This window comes from Mustelus asterias, chromosome 3, assembly GCF_964213995.1.
Source record: "Mustelus asterias chromosome 3, sMusAst1.hap1.1, whole genome shotgun sequence".
In the NCBI taxonomy this organism is placed as follows: Eukaryota; Metazoa; Chordata; class Chondrichthyes; order Carcharhiniformes; family Triakidae; genus Mustelus; species Mustelus asterias.
The window spans coordinates 145436425-145455481 of NC_135803.1; the positions used below are offsets into that span (position 1 = coordinate 145436425).

Here is a 19057-nt window from a genome sequence, read left to right on the forward strand (position 1 = left end):
TGTTCTTCTTGGAGAGAAGAAGGGGATTTGATAGAGAGGTTCAAAATCATGAGAGGGCTGGACAGAGTAGATTGAAAGAAACTGTCCCCGCTTGTAAAAGGATCAAGAACGAGAGGGCACAGTGATTTGCAAAAGAAGCAAATGTGATGCGGGAAAAAACCTTTTCACACAGCAAGTAGTTTGGGTCTGGAATGCATTGCCTGGAAGTGTGGTCGAATTAGGTTCTATCGAAGCATTCATGAGGACATTAGATGATTATTTGAATAGAAACAATGTGCAGGGATACGGGGGAAAAGGCAGGAGAATGGCACTAAGTCCCAGTGCTCATTTGGAGAGTCAGTGCAGACATGATGGGCTGAATAGCCTCCTTCTGCACTGTGACAATTCTGCGATTCTGTGGCTCAATGTCAAATGTTGTTCGTAAAACAAAAACATGACTGCATGGATAATTTCTCTTCTCAGGCCATGTTAATATAACTCAATGCCAATGAGACCCTTTCCTGAAAGTTAAACAAGATCACCTTTGCACTAATATGCCACATGGTCAGTGAACGGGAATGCACTTGCCCCTGAGGAATAAGACAGTGAGGAACACATCAGTAGCCTGTAAATGCAAGAGTAACTATTACTTGGATTAATGCCCCCTTTCCATTGCATCTCATGATATCTTAAATTCTGTTGAGTACTTCACCTGGCCATGTTTCTATCGATACAGGCAAATATTTAAAGTTTATTTATTAGTGTCACAAGTAGGCTTACATTCACACTGCAATGAAGTTACTGTGAAAATCCCCAAGTCGCCAAACTCTGACGCGTATTTGGGTACACTGAGGGAGAATCTAGCACGACCAATTCACCTAATCTCAGCAGAGAGTAGTGGGTGCCTGGAACGCCAGAGGAGGTGGCGGAAGCAGGGACATTAGCAACATACAAGAGGCATCTGGATGGGTACATGAATGGGGAAGGAATAGAGGAACAGGGATTGAGTACGGGCAGAAGGGTTTTTTTTAGTTTATTTAGGGCATGATGATCAGCACAGGCTTGGACGGTCGAAGGGCCTGTTCCTGCGCTGTACTTTTCTTTGTTCTTTGTATTAGCTGATGGCACATGGACTAGGAGACATCGATTGAAGTTTTTGGGTGGAATATGCAAGGGAGATAGGAGGAAGAACCTTTTTTTATTCAGTGAGTGGTGATAACCTGGCTACGAGGGTGGTGGAAGTGGAGACAATAAATAATTTCAAATGGAAACTGGAGACGGGCACTTGAGGGAAATAACCGTGGAGGGTAACAAGGTTAGGGTATGGCAATGGAACTGACTGGATTGCTTTACGGAGAGTTGGTATGGGCATGATGGGCCAAATGGCCTCCTCCTGTGCTATAATCACCCTGTGACTCTATGACTGGCTTGTTCTCTTTTGCAAGGGTGTTGTGTGGCCGAAACATGGAAGAGAGGGAGATGGGTGAGTGATTAAAACAGATAAAAGGTGTACTTACAGGAAAAGGACAATGCCTGTGTTGGCCATCGCATACGCCAATCCCAGGATGCCACTGCCCATGATGGCATTACTGAGGTTGAACACCGACATTCCAAAGGAGGTTTTCCCTTCAAACTGCAATGAGAAAAGCTTTTAACCATCGGAAATCAGGGAGGAAGTTAAAGATCTGACGACCAACTCTCAGACCATTCATTTGAGGGCCTAAATTCTGCTCTGATCCAAATTAAGAAGTCTCACAACACCAGGTTAAAGTCCAATGGGTTTTTTTTGGAATCACGAGCTTTCGGAGCGCTGCTCCTACATCGGGTGAGTCTCTTGGGCTGACCTGATGAAGGAGCAATGCTCCAAAAGCTTGTACTACTAAATAAACCTGTTGGACTTTAACCTGGTGCTGTGAGACTTCTTACTGTACCCACCCCAGTCCAATGCCGGTAACTCCACATCATGGCTGATCCAAATTGACTAAATTCAGCACTTTCCTCAAATGAGGAATGTTTCTTCACAAATAAATAAACAACTTACGTCTGTGAATCGAGTGTGTTTCTTCTCAGTATCTGAATGGGGCAGGAATTCGTCACACTCCGCTGAGTTTCCTTCATGTTCTTCATACCTATAGGTGTGGATGGAGAGGATGAAGATTGAAGTGTGCATAAATGTCAAGGTTCTGCAATGGCTAATTAATCCCAGATTTACCTCAACACTGCCCCCATTGTTTTCCATCCCCATGTAATGGAGGCGATAGCTGACTCCTCATCTCAAAGAGGAGAAAGGGAAACAAAGCAAACTGATCTACTTTTAGCAAAACGCCATTCCTTCAGTAAGGTTCTTGCTGGGAGAAGCACAAGCCATTACAGATAGAATATAATACGTGGGCAGCAGGATGGCACAGTGGTTAGCACTGTTGCCTCACAGCGCCAGGAACCCGGGTTCGATTCCCTGTTTGTGTGGAATTTACACATTCTCCCGTGTCTGCATGGGTTTTCCTCCAGGTGCTCCAGTTTCCTCCCACACTCCAAAGATGCGCAGATTAGGTTGATTGGCCATGCCAAATTGACCCTTAGTGTTCCAAGATGTATAGATTAGGTGGATTAACCATGTAAAATTCATGGAGTTATGGTGATAGGGTGGGGGAAAGGGCCTGGGCAAGGTACTCGGTTAGAGAGAGTTGGTGCAGACGCGATGGGCTGAATAGCCTCCTTCTGCACTGTAGGGACTTTATAATACCATTGATGGCTATTGAGAATTTGAATTCAAGAAATATCTGGAATTTAAACAACCATAAAACCATTGCCAATTGTTGTAAAAACTCATCTGGTTTACCAATATTCTTGAGGGAAGGAAATCTACCGTCCTTACCCGGTCTGGCCTACATGTGACTCCAGACCCGCAGCAAAGTGGTTGTCTCTCAGCTGCCCTCTGAAATGGCCTAGCAAGCCAAGGGCAATTAGGGGTGGGCAATAAATGCTGGCCCAGTGATGCCCACATCCCATGAATGAACAAAGATCTCAACCTTCATGGCCAATTAACCAACATGACCTGGTCATTCCGTGCTCGTAACCTGACAGAATCCTACACCTGAATCTCTGTTGAGGATAGCATGCTGAGAGAAGGATGGTACTTGGTTGCTTCCTCAGGTGACACCCCTGACTGAATACTCCCTGTGCTAAAATGGAAAGGATAATGTAATGATTAGCATAATCAAGGACCCCCCGCACCCCGGACATACTCTCTTCCACCTTCTTCCATCGGGAAAAAGATACAAAAATCTGAAGACACGTACCAACCGACTCAAGAACAGCTTCTTCCCTGCTGCTGTCAGACTTTTGAATGGACCTATCTCGCACTAAGTCGATCGTTCTCTACACCCTGACTATGACTGTAACACTACATTCTGCACCCTCTCGTTTCCTTCTCTATGTACGGTATGCTTTGTATAGCATGCAAGAAACAATACTTTTCACTGTATACTAATACATGTGACAACAATAGATCAAATCAAATCAAAAATAATGCCAACCTGAAAAGGACGGGACCATTTCCATCCCATCCCCAATTGCTTAAAGTCTTCACGCGTGTGGAAATTCGAAATGAAAAACTAATCCCATAAAATGATTCACTGGCCTGTTTGAAAAATATACACTGAATCTAACTTCACACAAAAAAGGACAGTGAATTAAAAAAAATACTTGTAGTATGGTGGCATTTGACAAAGTTGTGCGTGAAGAAATAAAGGGAATAATTCAAAGCTTGTATAAAATGCATAATATCCTCTCTGTTAAACACCCCTCCTACATTCTGTTTCCATGGCGAGATTCTAACACTGGCTGAGCCAAAGTAAAGATGGCAGCATCCACTCCACTGCTGCTCTGTCACTGGGCACCGGCCTGCACGCTATTAGAGTCAAACTGAACAGGCTCCTGATCCCAATCTGACCATAAACCTCCTTGCGTTCCATTCTGGGGGATGAGGGTGCAGTTGGGAGGGGGGGTGGGGGTCGGGGGGTGGTGGCGAGTGATGATGTACAGTAAACACTGTGGTCCTCAACTTAGGTCTTAGAATACGTGGGGCAGCACGGTGGCACAGTGGTTGGCACTGCTGCCTCACAGCGCCAGGGACCTGGGTTCGATTCCGGCCTCGGGTGACTGTGTGGAGTTTGCACATTGTCCCCGTGTCTGCGTGGGTTTCCTCCGGGTGCTCCAGTTTCCTCCAACATATGCAGGCTAGGTTGATTGGCCATGCTTAATTGTCCCTTAGTGTCAGGGGGATTAGGAATGTAAATATGTGGGGTTACGGAGATGGGACCTGGGTGGGATTGTTGTCGATGCAGGCTTGATGGGCCGAATGGCCTCCTTCTACACTGTAGATTCTATGATTCCATGATACCAGCTTATGAATACTCGCTCTGAATTTCTTCCCTGCACCATCTTAGTGGAGACATTAACCTCTTTATTTTAAATGGATTATTACCACCAATGAAGGAAAGAGCTTGCATTTATACAGCACCTTTCATGACCTCAAGATGTCCCGAGTCACCAATGAAGTAGTTTTGAGGTGTAATCATTGTTGCAGAACAGGGAATTTGCACACAACACGCTCCCACAAACAGCACTGTGATAACAACCAGATCATCTGTTTTAACTATGTTGTTGGATAAATGCTGACCTGCACACCAGGACATATTCTTCTACTGTTCTTCAACAAGGACCTTGGAATCTTTTACCTACTTCTAGGAGAGCTTGCTTTAACATTTCGTCTGAAAGATGGCGCCTCTCAGTAATGCATTGGGGAATCAGCCTAGATTTTGTGCTCATGGTGGCACAGTTAGCACTGCTGCCTCACATCACCTGGGACGCAGGTTCAATTGGGTCACTGTCTGTGTGGAGTTTGCACGTTCTCCCCGTGTCTGCATGGGTTCCCTCCGGGTGCTCTGGTTTCTTCCCACAGTCCAGAGATGTCCGGGTTAGGTGGATTGGCCATGTTAAATTGCCTCTTCGTGTCAGGGGGACTAGCTAGGGTAAATATGCAGTGTTACGGGGATAGGGCCTAGGTGGGATTGTGGTCAGTGCAGGCTCGATGGACCGAATGGCCTCCTTCTGCACTGCAGGGATTCTATGATTCTAAGTCTCTGGAGCAGGACTTGAGCCCATAAACTGGTGAATCAGAGGTGAAAGTTCTACCACTAAAGTCATGGCTGACAGCGAACAAGGGGAGGGGGGGAGGTGGCAGAAAGACACACAAATGTGTTGGGGATTTGTATGCTAGCTCTCTATCGTGCAATTTGAGGGCCAATATATTCTGGGCCAGGGCTGCGGTCATTTGAGTTGTGTGAAGTAAAATTACTCGGGAGGCCTGAACCTTCGATATCTTCCAATTTCCTTCCTGCATCTTTTCTCAGTCACATTCTGGAGTGGGAGAGCTGCACTAGTCGCTGGAAGGCAGGAATCCTTGGACCCTAAGTCAGATTAACAGAAGCAGAGTCGATTGCTTTTAAAAGCGAGTATATTTAGGATGTGGCATTTCCACAGAGTGTCTTTTCTAAGGGGCAGGAATAAATGTTTAAGCAAGGAACTTAAAAATAGAGCAACAAAATCCACCGATATGTCAATTTGAGCTTTGGCTGATTTACTGTATTCATAATAATGCCTTCCAAAATAAACCCGCCAAAGGATTTTCTAGTGGAGAAGCAATAAAATGTCGTTCTCAAGAAGGAAATGTTCCACTCATGCTAAATGATTTCAGAAATGATCCCTTCAGGATTATTTTGTTTCCAAACCAATTGGCCAATCCTTAAAGCCCGGTGAAGCCAAGGTGGAAGCAGTTGTGAAATCTCACTTGGAGCTTCTATGATAAAGGAAAGAGCTACGCACATCAGAGGCTGACTGACGCTTGGGGCCTGGGGCACACACAGAGCAGTACTCCAGTGACATCTAAGACGCACTAGTCCAATTGCAACAGATCTAAATCCCTATATTTAAAGGAAAAGGATAACTCCAGGCACGGAGTAGGTGCACAGTGAGCAGGGTGCCCCTCCCTTCCTGGGGCAACAGCCCTGGGCCACTCCATGCCTGCGAGATGTAAAGCTCAATTGATTGGCTAGGGAGTCGCAAAAGTTTGGCCAGTTCTGAATCGCATGCAGGTGACATGAGGGAGTGGCGGGAGTGATTCCTAAGGAAGGAGGCAAGGGGGAGGACCCAGGACAGCAGTACCACACATTACTCCTGTAGATCATGGAGAAGAACTCCTACTCCACCTCAATAATGACTGACGGGCATTTTTGGAGCTGTCCCTCCTTCCAGGCCTGCTCCCTCTAAATTGCATCAGGGGTCCTATTTACATCACAGGACATTGTAACGAGGCTCCCTCCTGATTTGGGCAAGCATTGATGATAGCAGTGGAAGGTCCCAATCATTGGGGAGGTGGTAGTCTAGTGGTATTGTCATTGGATTAGTAATCCAGAGACTCAAGGCAATGCTCTGGGGAAACGAGTTCAAATTCCACCACGGCAGATGGTGCAATTTGAATTCAGTAAAAATTTGGAATTAAAAGTCTAACAATCCCAAAGGGTTGTGAATCTGTAGAATTCGCTACCCCAAAGTGTGGTGGATGCAGGCACAGTGAGTAAATTTAAGGAGGAGTGAGACAGATTTTTAATGGGCTGAAGGGTTATGGGGAGAAGGCAGGAAAATGGGAATGAGGAGCATATCAGCTATGATCGAATGGCGGAGCGGACTCGATGGGCTGAATGGCCTAATTCTGCTCCTATATCTCATGAACGTATGAGCTAATGATTCTACATTGCGGGAATCCTATGATTGTCGTAAAAACCCAGTTGCTTCGCTGATGCCCTTTAGGGAAGGAAGTCTGCTGTGCTTACCTGGTCTGGCCTACATGTGACTCCAGAGCCACAGCAATGTGGTTGACTCTGAAATGCCGTTTGAATTTACCGCACAATCCAAGGATAATTCATGAATGAGTAGCTAAAAGGGGCAATAAGTGGTGAGCTGTGATTTCAACCACTGCCCGCGTAAAGTTAAAATCAGGTCTAAATTCTCAAGAAAAGAGAACAAATGAAGCCTACTGCCAGGAAGATCCAAACTCCAGCTACCTCAGTGCTGTGTGCTGGCATTAAAATGTGACATACATTGACTTAGCTTAGGCTGCCAGCACCACTCCAGTGAGGTGAGTCATTCCACAATGCCAACCTGCTCACTGGACAGCTTCAGGAGACAGTGTCATCTCTGTGGTTGCCTCACCTTCCGTTTGATGTGATGGATCGCTGGGAGAAAGCTGCACTCTCCACCAAGCATGGGGAGAGCCAGAGGAAACAACAAGGGGAGATAATACACAGAATAACTTCTAAATATATTTTTTAAATCGGGTAATAAGACCGCTGTGCTGCTCCGACAATCGTGCCTGTGTCTCACGTGGGGCGACACCGTGGCACAATGGTTAGCACGGCTGCCTCACAGCATCAGGGACCGGGTTCGATTCCAGCCTTGGGTCACTGCCTGTGTGGAGTTTGTATGTTCCCCCCGTGTCTGTGTGGGTTTCCTCCGGGTGCTCCGGTTTCCTCCCACAGTCCAAAGATGTGCGGGTTAGGTGGATTGGCCATGCTAAATTATCTCTTAGTGTCCCAAGATGTATAGGTCAGAGGGGGTTAGTGGGATAAATACGCGGGGTTACAGGGATAGGGCCTCAGGGTCCGGGAGTCGGTGCAGGATCGATGGGCTGAATGGCCTTCTTCTGCACTGTAGCAATTCTATGATTACCAGTGATAAGAATTTCTAGAACCTGCGATAATTTATTGCCCAAATAACAAACCTTTTTGAGCTGTCGTTATTATGTTGCCATCACTTACCTGTCCTCCTCAGGTGGCATTTTGATTGGTACAGTTAGATCTTCGACATGATTGCCATTTGGAATAATTTCCACCATCTCAGCTTCTTTGGCCACCTGCACACACTCCATGTTGCCCCACTTGTTGTCCAAGCGCACGTGAAAATTACTGGTACTGCAAGTACAAAAAAACAGAAAACATTTTTAAAAATATATTGTCAAATGTGATTTTTATTTCTCATTGAGCCAGATTTGGCTCCCAGCAGCAAACAAATGCTACCATTTGTGGAGGCAATGGCATATTGGTATTGTCACTGGACTAGTAATCTAGAGACCCTGGGTAAGGCCCTGGGAACCCCGGTTTGAATCCCGACACGGCGGATGGTGACATTTGAATTCAATAAAAATCTGGATTAAAAAGTCTCACGGTGACAATGGAACCATTGTTGATTGTCCTAAAAACCCATCTGGTTGGCACTGCCAAGTGAGGTGTTTGAGGCAGATACATTAGCCACATTTAAGGCTTAACTGGATAGACATTTGTACAAACGGGGAATAGAGGGATATAAGCGGTTGGTCTAGATAGGACAACGTGATCAGCGCAGGCTTGGAGGGCTGAAGGGCCTGTTCCTGTGCTGTACTGTTCTTTGTTCTTTGTAATGTCCATTAGGGAAGGAAATCTGTCATCCTTACCTGGTCTGGCCTACATGTGACTCTTATCCACACCAATGTGGTTGACTCTTGAAAATACCCTCTAAAATGGCCTAGCAAGCAACTCAGTTCAGAGCAATTAGTGATAGGTAATAAATGAAGGCCCAGCCAGCGAGGCCCATATCCCATGTACAAATAAACAAAAACAGGCCTATTTTACACTTATATTTGCTCACTGTTGATTCACACTAGCGCCCTCTGTGATTACAAAGCCATTCACTACCCCGTACACGAACAACTGTGTATCATCTGAGCCAATCAGATTGAAGGTTTATTACTGAGCAGCGCAGAGTCTGAACCAGGAAGTGTTGATTAGGATATTGAATTAAATATCAGATCAGTGCAAAACAAAGTGAGGGAAGAAAAATGGAATCAAGAGAGGGAGAGACATAAAAGAGACAGAAATAAAACATCTTAGAAATATAGAATTTTTATTCTTACAAACTCTAAAAGAAATTATCGTACAAAAGGATGAATGTTCACTCTTATAATTATCAGTGGCAGAGAGGTTGTTTGATTGTAATTAAAAATAACAACACCTTAAAAAATTCACTGATATGGGAATGGACAAACCCTAACATTTTTGGCAAATTTAGTGAATATTATTACAAATCACAGCAACTTGATGCTGTTCCATGTTTCGATGTAGAGTCATTGAGCAAGTTACATGAGTCAGGAAGCTTCAGGGGAATAATGGATGTGGGGGGTAGGTGAGGGTCTCCCAATGCACTGTGAGATCGGGGGCACCCATCCAAAATGGCGGCCGAGCATTTTGCAGCCAGTCTGATCGGCCTGTTAAGGCTCCGTCCCTTCCAGAACCGGCGTGAAACTCACCACTCTTCCAAAAAAAGGAATAAGTGGGGGACAATTTTGGTCTGGACCCCATCTAATGGACTGACGCAAATCTTCTTGTCATGAGGACACTTAGGGCAGAATTTTCTGGCTGTTAACGCCGGTGGGATTTTCTATTTCCACTGCAGCGAATGAAGATTGGTCTGAGCTTCAAATACTCTGTCCTCGCTTGCAGCAGCGGCAGGGTGTGGACAGCCGGAAAATTCCGCCTTTAATTTCTTCTGAGAAAATTTTGTCCATTATGAATGGATGGAACTGGGAAGATTAGAGCAGACTATTTATGGTTGGTGAGAGGGTTCTAAAGAGACCATAGAAACCCAGTTAAATGTTAGAGATTTGACACAGATGGCAGAATGGTTTTACATAGTGTTTGAGGCTATTGAATTCATATCCAGGGAAGGAAAATGGAATTAAGAGAGGGAGAGAAATAGAGATAGAAGTAAAACATCTTAGAAATATAGAATTTTTATTTTTAAAAACTCAAAGTAATTATCATACAAAAGGATGAATCTTCGCACTTATAACTATCAGGGGCAGAGAGGTTGTTTGATCGTAATTAAAAATAACCACACCTTAAAAAAGTTACTGACATGGGAATGGACAAAATCAGCAGCAGAATGTTTCTAAAATTTGCAGGCGTGTTAGTCTCTGGTTAAAACCCAGTGTGTATCTCTCCAGCTGTACAGCCGAGTTCTGACTATAGATTTACTGGTACTTAATGCACAGAAAATCTGGAGGGGTATTTGTGCCGTCAGTGTGGCAGGGCGAGGTTTGATAGAGTCCCACAGAGATCAGGGCTTCATCTTTAAACATGGCGCCCCGATCTGTGATAAAAATAAACTCCCCTGCCCCCACACGGCCATGGAGGAACCCCCACACAAGGCTCAGGGTGACCCCACTCCTCCCCCACCCTACCATACAAGTGTAGGGCTATTCCTCTCAGAGGCAGCGAGGCACATACCCCATCACCCACCACACATAAGGGGAACCCCCCCTCCCCCTGACAATGGGACTCCACAGAGCACCCGTCACTGGCAGTGCCAACCTGGCATGGTGTCAGGATGCCTGGGGGACTGTGTCAGGGTGCTGGGGCAGTGCCAGAGCACCACCCAGTGTCTACACTTACCCGCGCACCTCGGGCATGGTCATCACAACTGGTTTTGGTTTATGAAAAGTATATTCATGGGCAGCATGATGGCACAGTGGTTAGCACTGCTGCCTCACAGTGCAAGGGACCTGGGTTCGATTCCCGGCTTGGGTCACTGCCTGTGTGGAGTTTGCACATTCTCCCCGTATCTCCATGGGTTTCCTCCGGGTGCTCTGGTTTCCTCCCACAGTCCAAAGATGTGCTGGTTAGGTGGATTGGCCATGCTAAATTGCCCCTTAGTGTCAGGGGGACTAGCTAGGGTAAATGCATGGGGTTATGGGGATAGGGCCTGGGTGGGATTGTGGTCAGTGCAGACTAGATGGGCCAAATGGCCTCCTTCTGCACTATAGGATTCTATGATTCAAGCCAACGTGACTTCATGTTAGCTAGGTGGGCTGGTGTGGAAATAGTGGCATCAAAACCCTGAAATAAAATTTAAATTTATGTCAAAAATATGCTAATCAGCCTTGCATCCTTCCTGGGAGTGAACCAGATCACATCATCAGAAAGGGGCTGAAACGATCTCCTTCCGAAGCCTCGCTGGAACAAATCCTGTGTTGGACTTCTATGTATTGTATGAGTGGCAGGCCAGCTGGAGTTGTTGCGGTTAGAAACCTGAGTATCCACACTGAAGGTGTGAAACCCCATTAACACTGGAACAGGAAACATTGAGCAGAGTGTCCATAATTTCTCAAACTATATCGCGGCTAAGTGAAGCACATTGGCTGCAGCACAAATTCAGAAAACTAAAGGACCATCATATTTTCTTGAACAAGAGACACTCGTTCACATACTACATAACAGCTTACTTTCCAATAGCAGGTATGTATCTGAGTTTGGACAGGTGAGGTAGGGCAGTGGCATGTAAGTATGGGAAAATATTGAATTAGTGGAGTACAGGCATCTCTCTTCCTAATTTTATCCTAACCTTTGTTTGCTTAGCCACCCCACCAAGCTCTTACTGGAGCCCCACATGTGTTGAGGCATGACCTTGCTGCTCTTGGCAACACTGTCCTAAGATAGCAAGTGGGTCTTCCTTTGCTTAAGACTTGGATCTGTGCATTGTAGAGAATTCCTCAGTTCAAGCAGTACATCTTTCCTATTAGATCAACCAAAACTGCTTCCAGCTGCAGTTCCTCCCTATTTCATGCTGCCATTAAAGGATTAGAGACAAGTAATCCTTTTGGATTTAACAAGGTGGCACAGTGATTAGCAATGCTGCCTCACAGCACCAGGGTCCCAGGTCAATTTCCGGCTTGAGTCAATGTCTGTGCAGAGTCTGCACATTCTCCTTGTGTCTGCGTGGGTTTCCTCCGGGTGCTCCGTTTTTCTCCCACGTGCTGGTTAGGTGCTAAATTCTCCCTTAGTGTACCTGAACAGACCCCGGAGTGTGGTGACTAGGGGATTTTCACAGTAACTTCATTGCAGTGTTAATGTAAGCCTATTTGTGACACTGGTAAATAAATAAATTGTAATTATGTATCAGAATAACCGGCAATAAGAATTACGACCAATTGGTATCTACTTTAAATCTGTACTTGGCTGTGGTTCTGTCCTCTTGCCTTTATTTTCCTTTAGTTTGTGATGCGTACACCTGGTGAATTGTACAAGTTATAAAATTCATAACAGAAATTCAATTTTCAAAAGTACCCCCTTAGGATCAACCTGGAAAATGCACAGGTTGTGATTGCTGGACGAAGCATTCAAATCCTATTTACATTCCAGTCAATTCAAAACTTACCACAATGCCTAAGAGAATGATAAATGGCTGGGAGTTCATTACGAGGCTGCAAAGGTCAGGCAAGCCTGAAAAGTTAGCAAGCTAAAAATGGGCCAGGATATGGGTTCATCATAAAACAATCTCTGTCTCACAGTTTGACAGCAGTACCATGCAGGGAAAGGTGGAACTTCAATAGTTTGGATGGCACGGTAGCCTCACAGCGCCAAGGACTCGTGTTCCATTCCAGCCTCGGTGTGGAGTTTGCACGTTCTCCCCGTGTCTGCGTGGGTTTCTTCCGGGTGCTCCGGTTTCCTCCCACACTCCAAAGATGTGCAGGTTAGGTTGATTGGCCATGCTAAATTGACCCTCAGTGTCAGGGGATTAACAGGGTAAATATGTGGGGTTATGGGGACAGGGCCTGGGTGGGATTGTTGTCGGTGCATGCTCGAGGGGCCAAATGGCCTCCTTCTGCACCGTAGGGATTCTATGATTCTAAGTTGGTGCCATGGGGTGTTCTCTGTGTTGCTATAAAAATAGTAAGAGTTTTAACAACACCAGGTTAAAGTCCAACAGGTTTATTTGGTAGCAAATACCATTGGTGTTGTTAAAACTCTTGCTGTGTTCACCCCAGTCCAACGCCGGCATCTCCACATCATTGCTATAAAAATGCCAACTTGACCAATTAAGAGTTGAGCTGCTAAATCAAAATACTGCACGATTGAAAGCCAAAAAAGTGTGGCATGTCGTGATCAGAAAGGTTCTCTATGCTGATGATGCCACATTGGTTACCCAGAGGACCAGCTCCCTAGGCTCATGGATCATCTGGCCAATGACTGTGCCATCTTCTCCTCACCATCAGTGTCAAGAAAACTTTAGTTAGGGACGGTGTTCTGTCTCTGTCTGTGGTCAGGGTATAGGGCTGGGGAGAGGGCTTAGGTATGATACTGTCAGAGAGTCGGTGCAGACTCGATGACCGAATGGCTTCTTCTGCACTGTAGGGATTCTATGAAACCACTGGAAGCAGTCAGCGAATTCTGCTTCCTTCCGTCTGCCAGCAATGATGGAGATGTGGCCTCTGAATTTGGTGAGGTCAGAGGAGACTATCTGCTGAACTTTGTTCGACGGCTGAACAAGCTGATTCAGGACAGGCAAGCTGTGCTACAAGTGTGGCACATGAGGTTGTCTCTTGTTAGTGGAATTATTCCGCGACCAAAAGAACAGATGGTGGATGGAGAAGGCGCGGGAGATCCAGCAGTTAGCTGATGACTATAACACTGGAATTTTCTTTAGCACAGTCCAGACCACCTCCGGCCCAAGCACCCAAGGCCCAACCCACTGCTGGCCAAGAACAGGGAGGTGCTCACCCCAATCCAACGCCAGCCTGTCCACGTCATGGCTCTCATCAAAAACAGAGGAGCAGTCGGCACCTGCCTTAAGGAGCACCGAGAAGACCTCCTTAACAGAGACTCTGGGCGGAATCTTACAAGAATTTGGCAGAGTGTCAGTTCTGGTGAGAGTGTGGAACTCTCCAGCCCCACTGGGCAGTTTGCTCTACAGATATCATGGCTTTAAATGCAAAAGAAAAATGGACGGGGTTTGTGCTTTAGTCTGGGGAAGTGTCTGTGATCTTTCATCCACCCCACCGTGATCATCGCCAGCATACCCACCCCTCTGATCACCCCAGCATCCGCCCCCTTCTCCCCAGTCATTGTCAGCATCCTATTTGTCCAGAATTTCCTGCAGCATATACTAAGAGTGTGTTAGAAAGCATTGTTAACATCCCAACTAATTCTGCTCTTCAATTACCCTCTGCGAGATGTCTGCGAATAACCAGGTATTTACTGATTTCTCTTTTCCATCTCCTGCTCCCCTCCTCAAATGGTGACTTCTTGAGTCTTGCCTCAGCAGCATTAGAATCCATGGAATCAACTTAGGTGCTTTATGCCACCAGCATAAAGCTACGGTCCTTATTCGCTTCCATGGACATTGGATCCATTACTGTAACTGGGAGCTGGAGATGCTGGAAAATGAAGCTTGAAAGGCTAAAGCTAAATGCGCTGTCAACACATTGTGGTGTAACAGTTGAGGAAGAGTTAGCAAAAGAAAATACAGGAGTGTTTTGTGAAGCATGTTCTCGGTGCACAGCAAAATAATTAACAAAACAGAACACTTTGAGGTCAAAGTTGCCCTCACTCAAAGATGGCTTTTGTTACATTCCTGTGCTTAATTTATGGACATTGTATTTGAGAGTATAAATTATGAAATTGTTCCACCACGGTGAGACGGGGGAGTGGGAGAATTGCAATTCCATAGGCGATGAGTCCCTGATCTCAGCAATGTTATCACGGAGAGTTACAAGTCATAACCCTGATTGTATGATCCATTGTTTTGGAGCAAGAATGCTCCACTCCATTCCCAGTGCTTACAATCGCAAAGGTTTGTTGTTCCCACAGCTTGAGCCAGTTAAGAGCTGCATTGATTTTTAGAATTTCAGCTTTTCTTTCTCTTAATGTTTTCTGATATCTGAGGTGTAGAATAAAGCCACATTGTTTAAGTTGTTCCTGGATCCCATGATTCAATCTAATTCCATCAATTTGATGATTATTCAGAGAGGTTAATTAACAGAAAGAGGCTTATAAATATTGACAAAAAAGAGAGAACAAACCTGAGGACTGGGAGGAATTTAGAATTCGCAACGGATGACAAAGAAGTCGATAAAGAGCGATAATATAAAATCTGATCGCAATCATGAACAGGCATAGGAACAGATTGAGAAAGTTTATGTGTACAAAAGGAAGAGATTAGAGCAAGCATACATGGACGCCACACAGGCGGAAACACGGGAAATGACAATGGGAAATAAGGAAATGGCAAAGGTACCAAACAAAGACTTCGTACCTGTCTCACAGTAGATGATATACAAAATAATCCAAGGTTTAGTGAAAATGAGGAACTTAGACATATTATTAGTAAAAAAATACTACGGACGTTAATTGAACTTAATGTCAACAAATCCCCTGGATAGGATGGTCTGCATTAACAACAACAAAAATATAAACATAAGTTATTGTTGCATCCATGGGTTTTTAAAAGATACGACAAAAGTGGATGCATTGATTTGATATTCCAGAGTTCCCTGGGTTCTAGAACAGTTCCTACAGATTAGAAGGTAGCAAACATAACCCATTATTCAAGAAAGGAGGGAGAGAGGAAATAATGCGAGCCAGTTAGCCTGATATCAATATTATGGAGAATGCTAGAATTGATTATGGGAAACCATTGGAGAATGATATGATTAGACAGAGTCAACTCAGATTTCTGAAAGGGAATTCAGGTATGACTATTCTGCTGGGGTTTTTGCGGTTGAAATTGGCAGGGTAGGCAAGAGGGAGCCAGTGGTTGTGGCATATTTGGATTTTCAAAAAGCATTTTATTAAATGACATATAAAAGGTTATTGCAGAAAATAAGGGCTCATGGGATTGGAGTAAGATAATAACACGGTTAGCACTGCTACCTCACAGCGCCAGTGACCCAGGTTCAATTTCAGCCTCGGGTCACTGTCTGTGTGGAGTTTGCACATTCTCCCCGTGTCTGCGTGGGTTTCCTCCTGATGCTCCGGTTTCCTCCCACACTCCAAAGATGTGCAGGTTAGGTTGATTGGCCATGCTAAATTGACCCTAGTGTCAGGGGGATTAGTAGGGCAAATATGTGGCTTTACGGGAATAGGGCCTGGGTAGGATTGTGGTTGGTGCTCGATGGGCTGAATGGCCTCCTTCTGCATTGTAGGGATTCTATGATTGAAGGTAATGGATAGAAAACAGGGGGGTGGGGTTTCCCATTGAATCCACACCCCAGCACCGGGAAACCTACGCTGGGGGCGCACTGTCAGCAAGACTGGGAGATCCCACTGGCAAGAAGGGCGAGAAAATCCCAGAGAAAATAAGCAAGTTATTATTATGTTGGCAGGATGTAACTAGTGAGGAATGACAAGGGTCAGTACTGGAGCCTCAGCTATTCACAATCGACATGTCGAACGTCCAAGATATGGCTGTCCAAATACTGAAATGTCCAAAAACCAGACATTTTTAAAAATCCTTTTATTATATAAATATCGAGTCTATCTTGATGCGTTAATGATAACTGTGTGAAGAGTTTCACAGCTGGTGAATTCATTTAATTGTAAAATGATTTACTCTTATGTCTTAGGAGATTTGGGCACTGATCTCAGAACAAAGTGCAGGAATGAAGCGTTAATCCTCGTGCTGTTCCCAGAAGATGGAATCAGTGAGGATTCACAGAATCACAAAATATTACAGTGCAGAAGAGGCCCTTTGGCCCATCGAGTCTGCACTGATGCATGAAAGGCTCTGACCTGCCCACCTAATCCCACTTGCCAGCAGTTGGCCCATAGCCTTGAATGTTAAGGCATGCCGAGTACTCATCCAGGTACTTTTTAAAGGATGTGAGGCATCCCACCTCCACCACCCTCCCAGGCAGTGCATTCCAGACCGTCACCACCCTCTGGGTAAAAAGGTTTTTCCTCACATCCCCCCTAAACCTCTCACCCCTCACTTTTAACTTGTGTCCTCTCGTAACTGCCCCTTCAACTAAGGGGAACAGCTGCTCCCTATCCACCAAGTTGTGCACACACACACACACACACACACACACACCGTGAATCCAGCTAAAATCTATAGGGATGGGCCTATATGCTCTGGAAGAATGAGAGATGATCTCAATGAAACAGATAACATTTTTGATATGGTTGATGCTGACCGGGGAGTGTAACCGTCATAATCGCAGAATAAGAGGTCAGCCATTTTGAACTGAGGTGAGGAAAGATTTCTTCACTCAAAGGATTGTGGATCTTTGGAATTTTCGGCCCCAGAGTGTTGTGGATGCTGAGCCATTCAATATATTCAGGACAGAGTTCAGCAGATTTTTGAATACGAAGGAATTTTTAAAAAAAATAATTTTATGGATGTGGGTGTCGCTGGCTAGGCCAGCATTTATTGCCCAACCCTACCCTTCAGAAGGTGGTGGTGAGCTGCCTTCCTGAACTGTTACAGTTTCTGAGGTGTAGGTACACCCAGAGTGCTGTTAGTGAGGGAATTCCTGGAATTCGACCCAGCGACAGTGAAGGAAACGGCAATATGCTTCCAAGTCAGGATGGTGAGTGACTTGGAGGGCAACCTCCAGGTGGTGCAGTCCCCATGAATCTGCTACTCTTGTCCTAGATGGTATTGGTTGTGGGTTTGGAAGGTGCTGCCTATGGAACCTTGGTGAGTTCCTGCAGTGCATTTGTAGATGGTACACGCCACTGCCACTGTGCGTCAGTGGTGGAGGGATTGAATATTTGTGGAAGAGGTAACAATCAAGTGGATGGCTTTGTTGACATGTACTGGTAGATCACTGCCTCATTTTAAAGGAGTGTTTGGGACCTTAGACGGTGTGGACAGAGGAGGCGGCACGATGACACATTCTGACCTAGAGTGACTGTCTGTGCGGAGTCTGCACATTCTCCCCGTGTCTGCAGAGGTTTCCTCCGGGTGCTCCAGTTTCCTTCCGCAGTCCAAAGATGTGCCGGTTAAGTGGATTGGCCATGCTAAATTGCCCCTTAGTGTCCCTTAGGTTAAGTAAATATGTGGGATTACGGGGATTTGGTGGAGGGGAGGGCCTGGATAAAATTTTCTTTTGGAGAATCTGTGCAGACTCAATGGGCTGAATAGCTTCTCTCAGTGCTGTAGGTAGTCTATGGCTCTATGGAGGTAAAAGGGCAGGTGTTACACCCCCCCCTATTTGCATGGGAGAGTACAAGCAGGTGGAATTAAGGCAGAAGACTGGCATGAACATACAGAATGGCAAGGTAGGCTTGAAGGGCTGAATGGCCTACTTCTGCTATAATTTCTCATGTTTTGATGTTCTCATAACTAATCAATTTCACCCTTCAATGAGATTAATCCTTTTAACTCATTCAAAGCTATCCATTTATCTATGTGGCAAAACATATTAAACTTATATAGAACCTTGGTTAGGCCACAATTAGAGCACCGTGCACAGTTCTAGTCTCCAGCTTATGAAAAAAAACATATAGAGGCATTGAAAGTTCGACGATCGGCAAAGATGATACCAGACTGAGAGGTTCTAACTGTCAGGAAAGACTGAAGAGATCGGAACTCTTTCTCTATAAAAGGCTGAAGGGTAATCTAATAGATGTCTTTAAGAGTTTGGAGATGTTTGATAGGGTAGATGTAGAGAAGGTGTATCCACTTGTGGGGAATTTGAAACTAGATGTCATAAACATGAGGTAGTCACTAATAAATCCAATAAGGAATTCAGAAGAAATGAATTGACCCAGAGAGTGTTCAAAATACAGAGCTTGCTGCTGCATGGAGATGAATAAATCAAATACATTTAAGGAAATGCAAGATAAACGCTTGAGGAAAATGTGCACGGTGGCACAGTGGTTAGCACTGCTGCCTCACAGTGCCAGGGACCTGGGTTCGATTCCCGGCTTGGGTCACTGTCTGTGCGGAGTCTGTACGTTCTCCCCATGTCTGCGTGGGTTTCCTCCGGGTGCTCCGGTTTCCTCCCACAGTCCGAAAGATGTCTTTGTTAGGTGCATTGGCCACGCTAGATTCTCTGTCAGTTAAAGTTTACTTATTAGTCACAAGTAGGCTTACATTAACACTGCAATGAAGCTACTGTGAAAATTACTGTGTACTGTGTTACTATGTACCCGAGCAGGCGCCAGAGTGTGGCGACTAGGGGATTTTCACAGTAACTTCATCG

General features: G+C 45.3%; 1 protein-coding gene across 2 annotated transcripts in view; it reads right to left on the reverse strand.

Annotated features, from left to right (window-relative positions):
• The window catches only part of LOC144491690 (sodium-coupled neutral amino acid transporter 3-like), a 171815-nt gene that overhangs the window by 96559 nt on the left and 56199 nt on the right, over nucleotides 1-19057 (reverse strand). For both annotated transcript variants that reach the window (XM_078209873.1, XM_078209872.1), the window contains exons 2-4: nucleotides 7857-8009; nucleotides 2021-2108; nucleotides 1497-1612 (exon numbers count right to left, since the gene is read on the reverse strand). In XM_078209873.1, the coding sequence (XP_078065999.1) occupies nucleotides 1497-1612; nucleotides 2021-2108; nucleotides 7857-7966 (314 nt within the window). In that variant the 5' untranslated portion in view covers nucleotides 7967-8009. The remainder of the gene's footprint in view (nucleotides 1-1496; nucleotides 1613-2020; nucleotides 2109-7856; nucleotides 8010-19057) is intronic.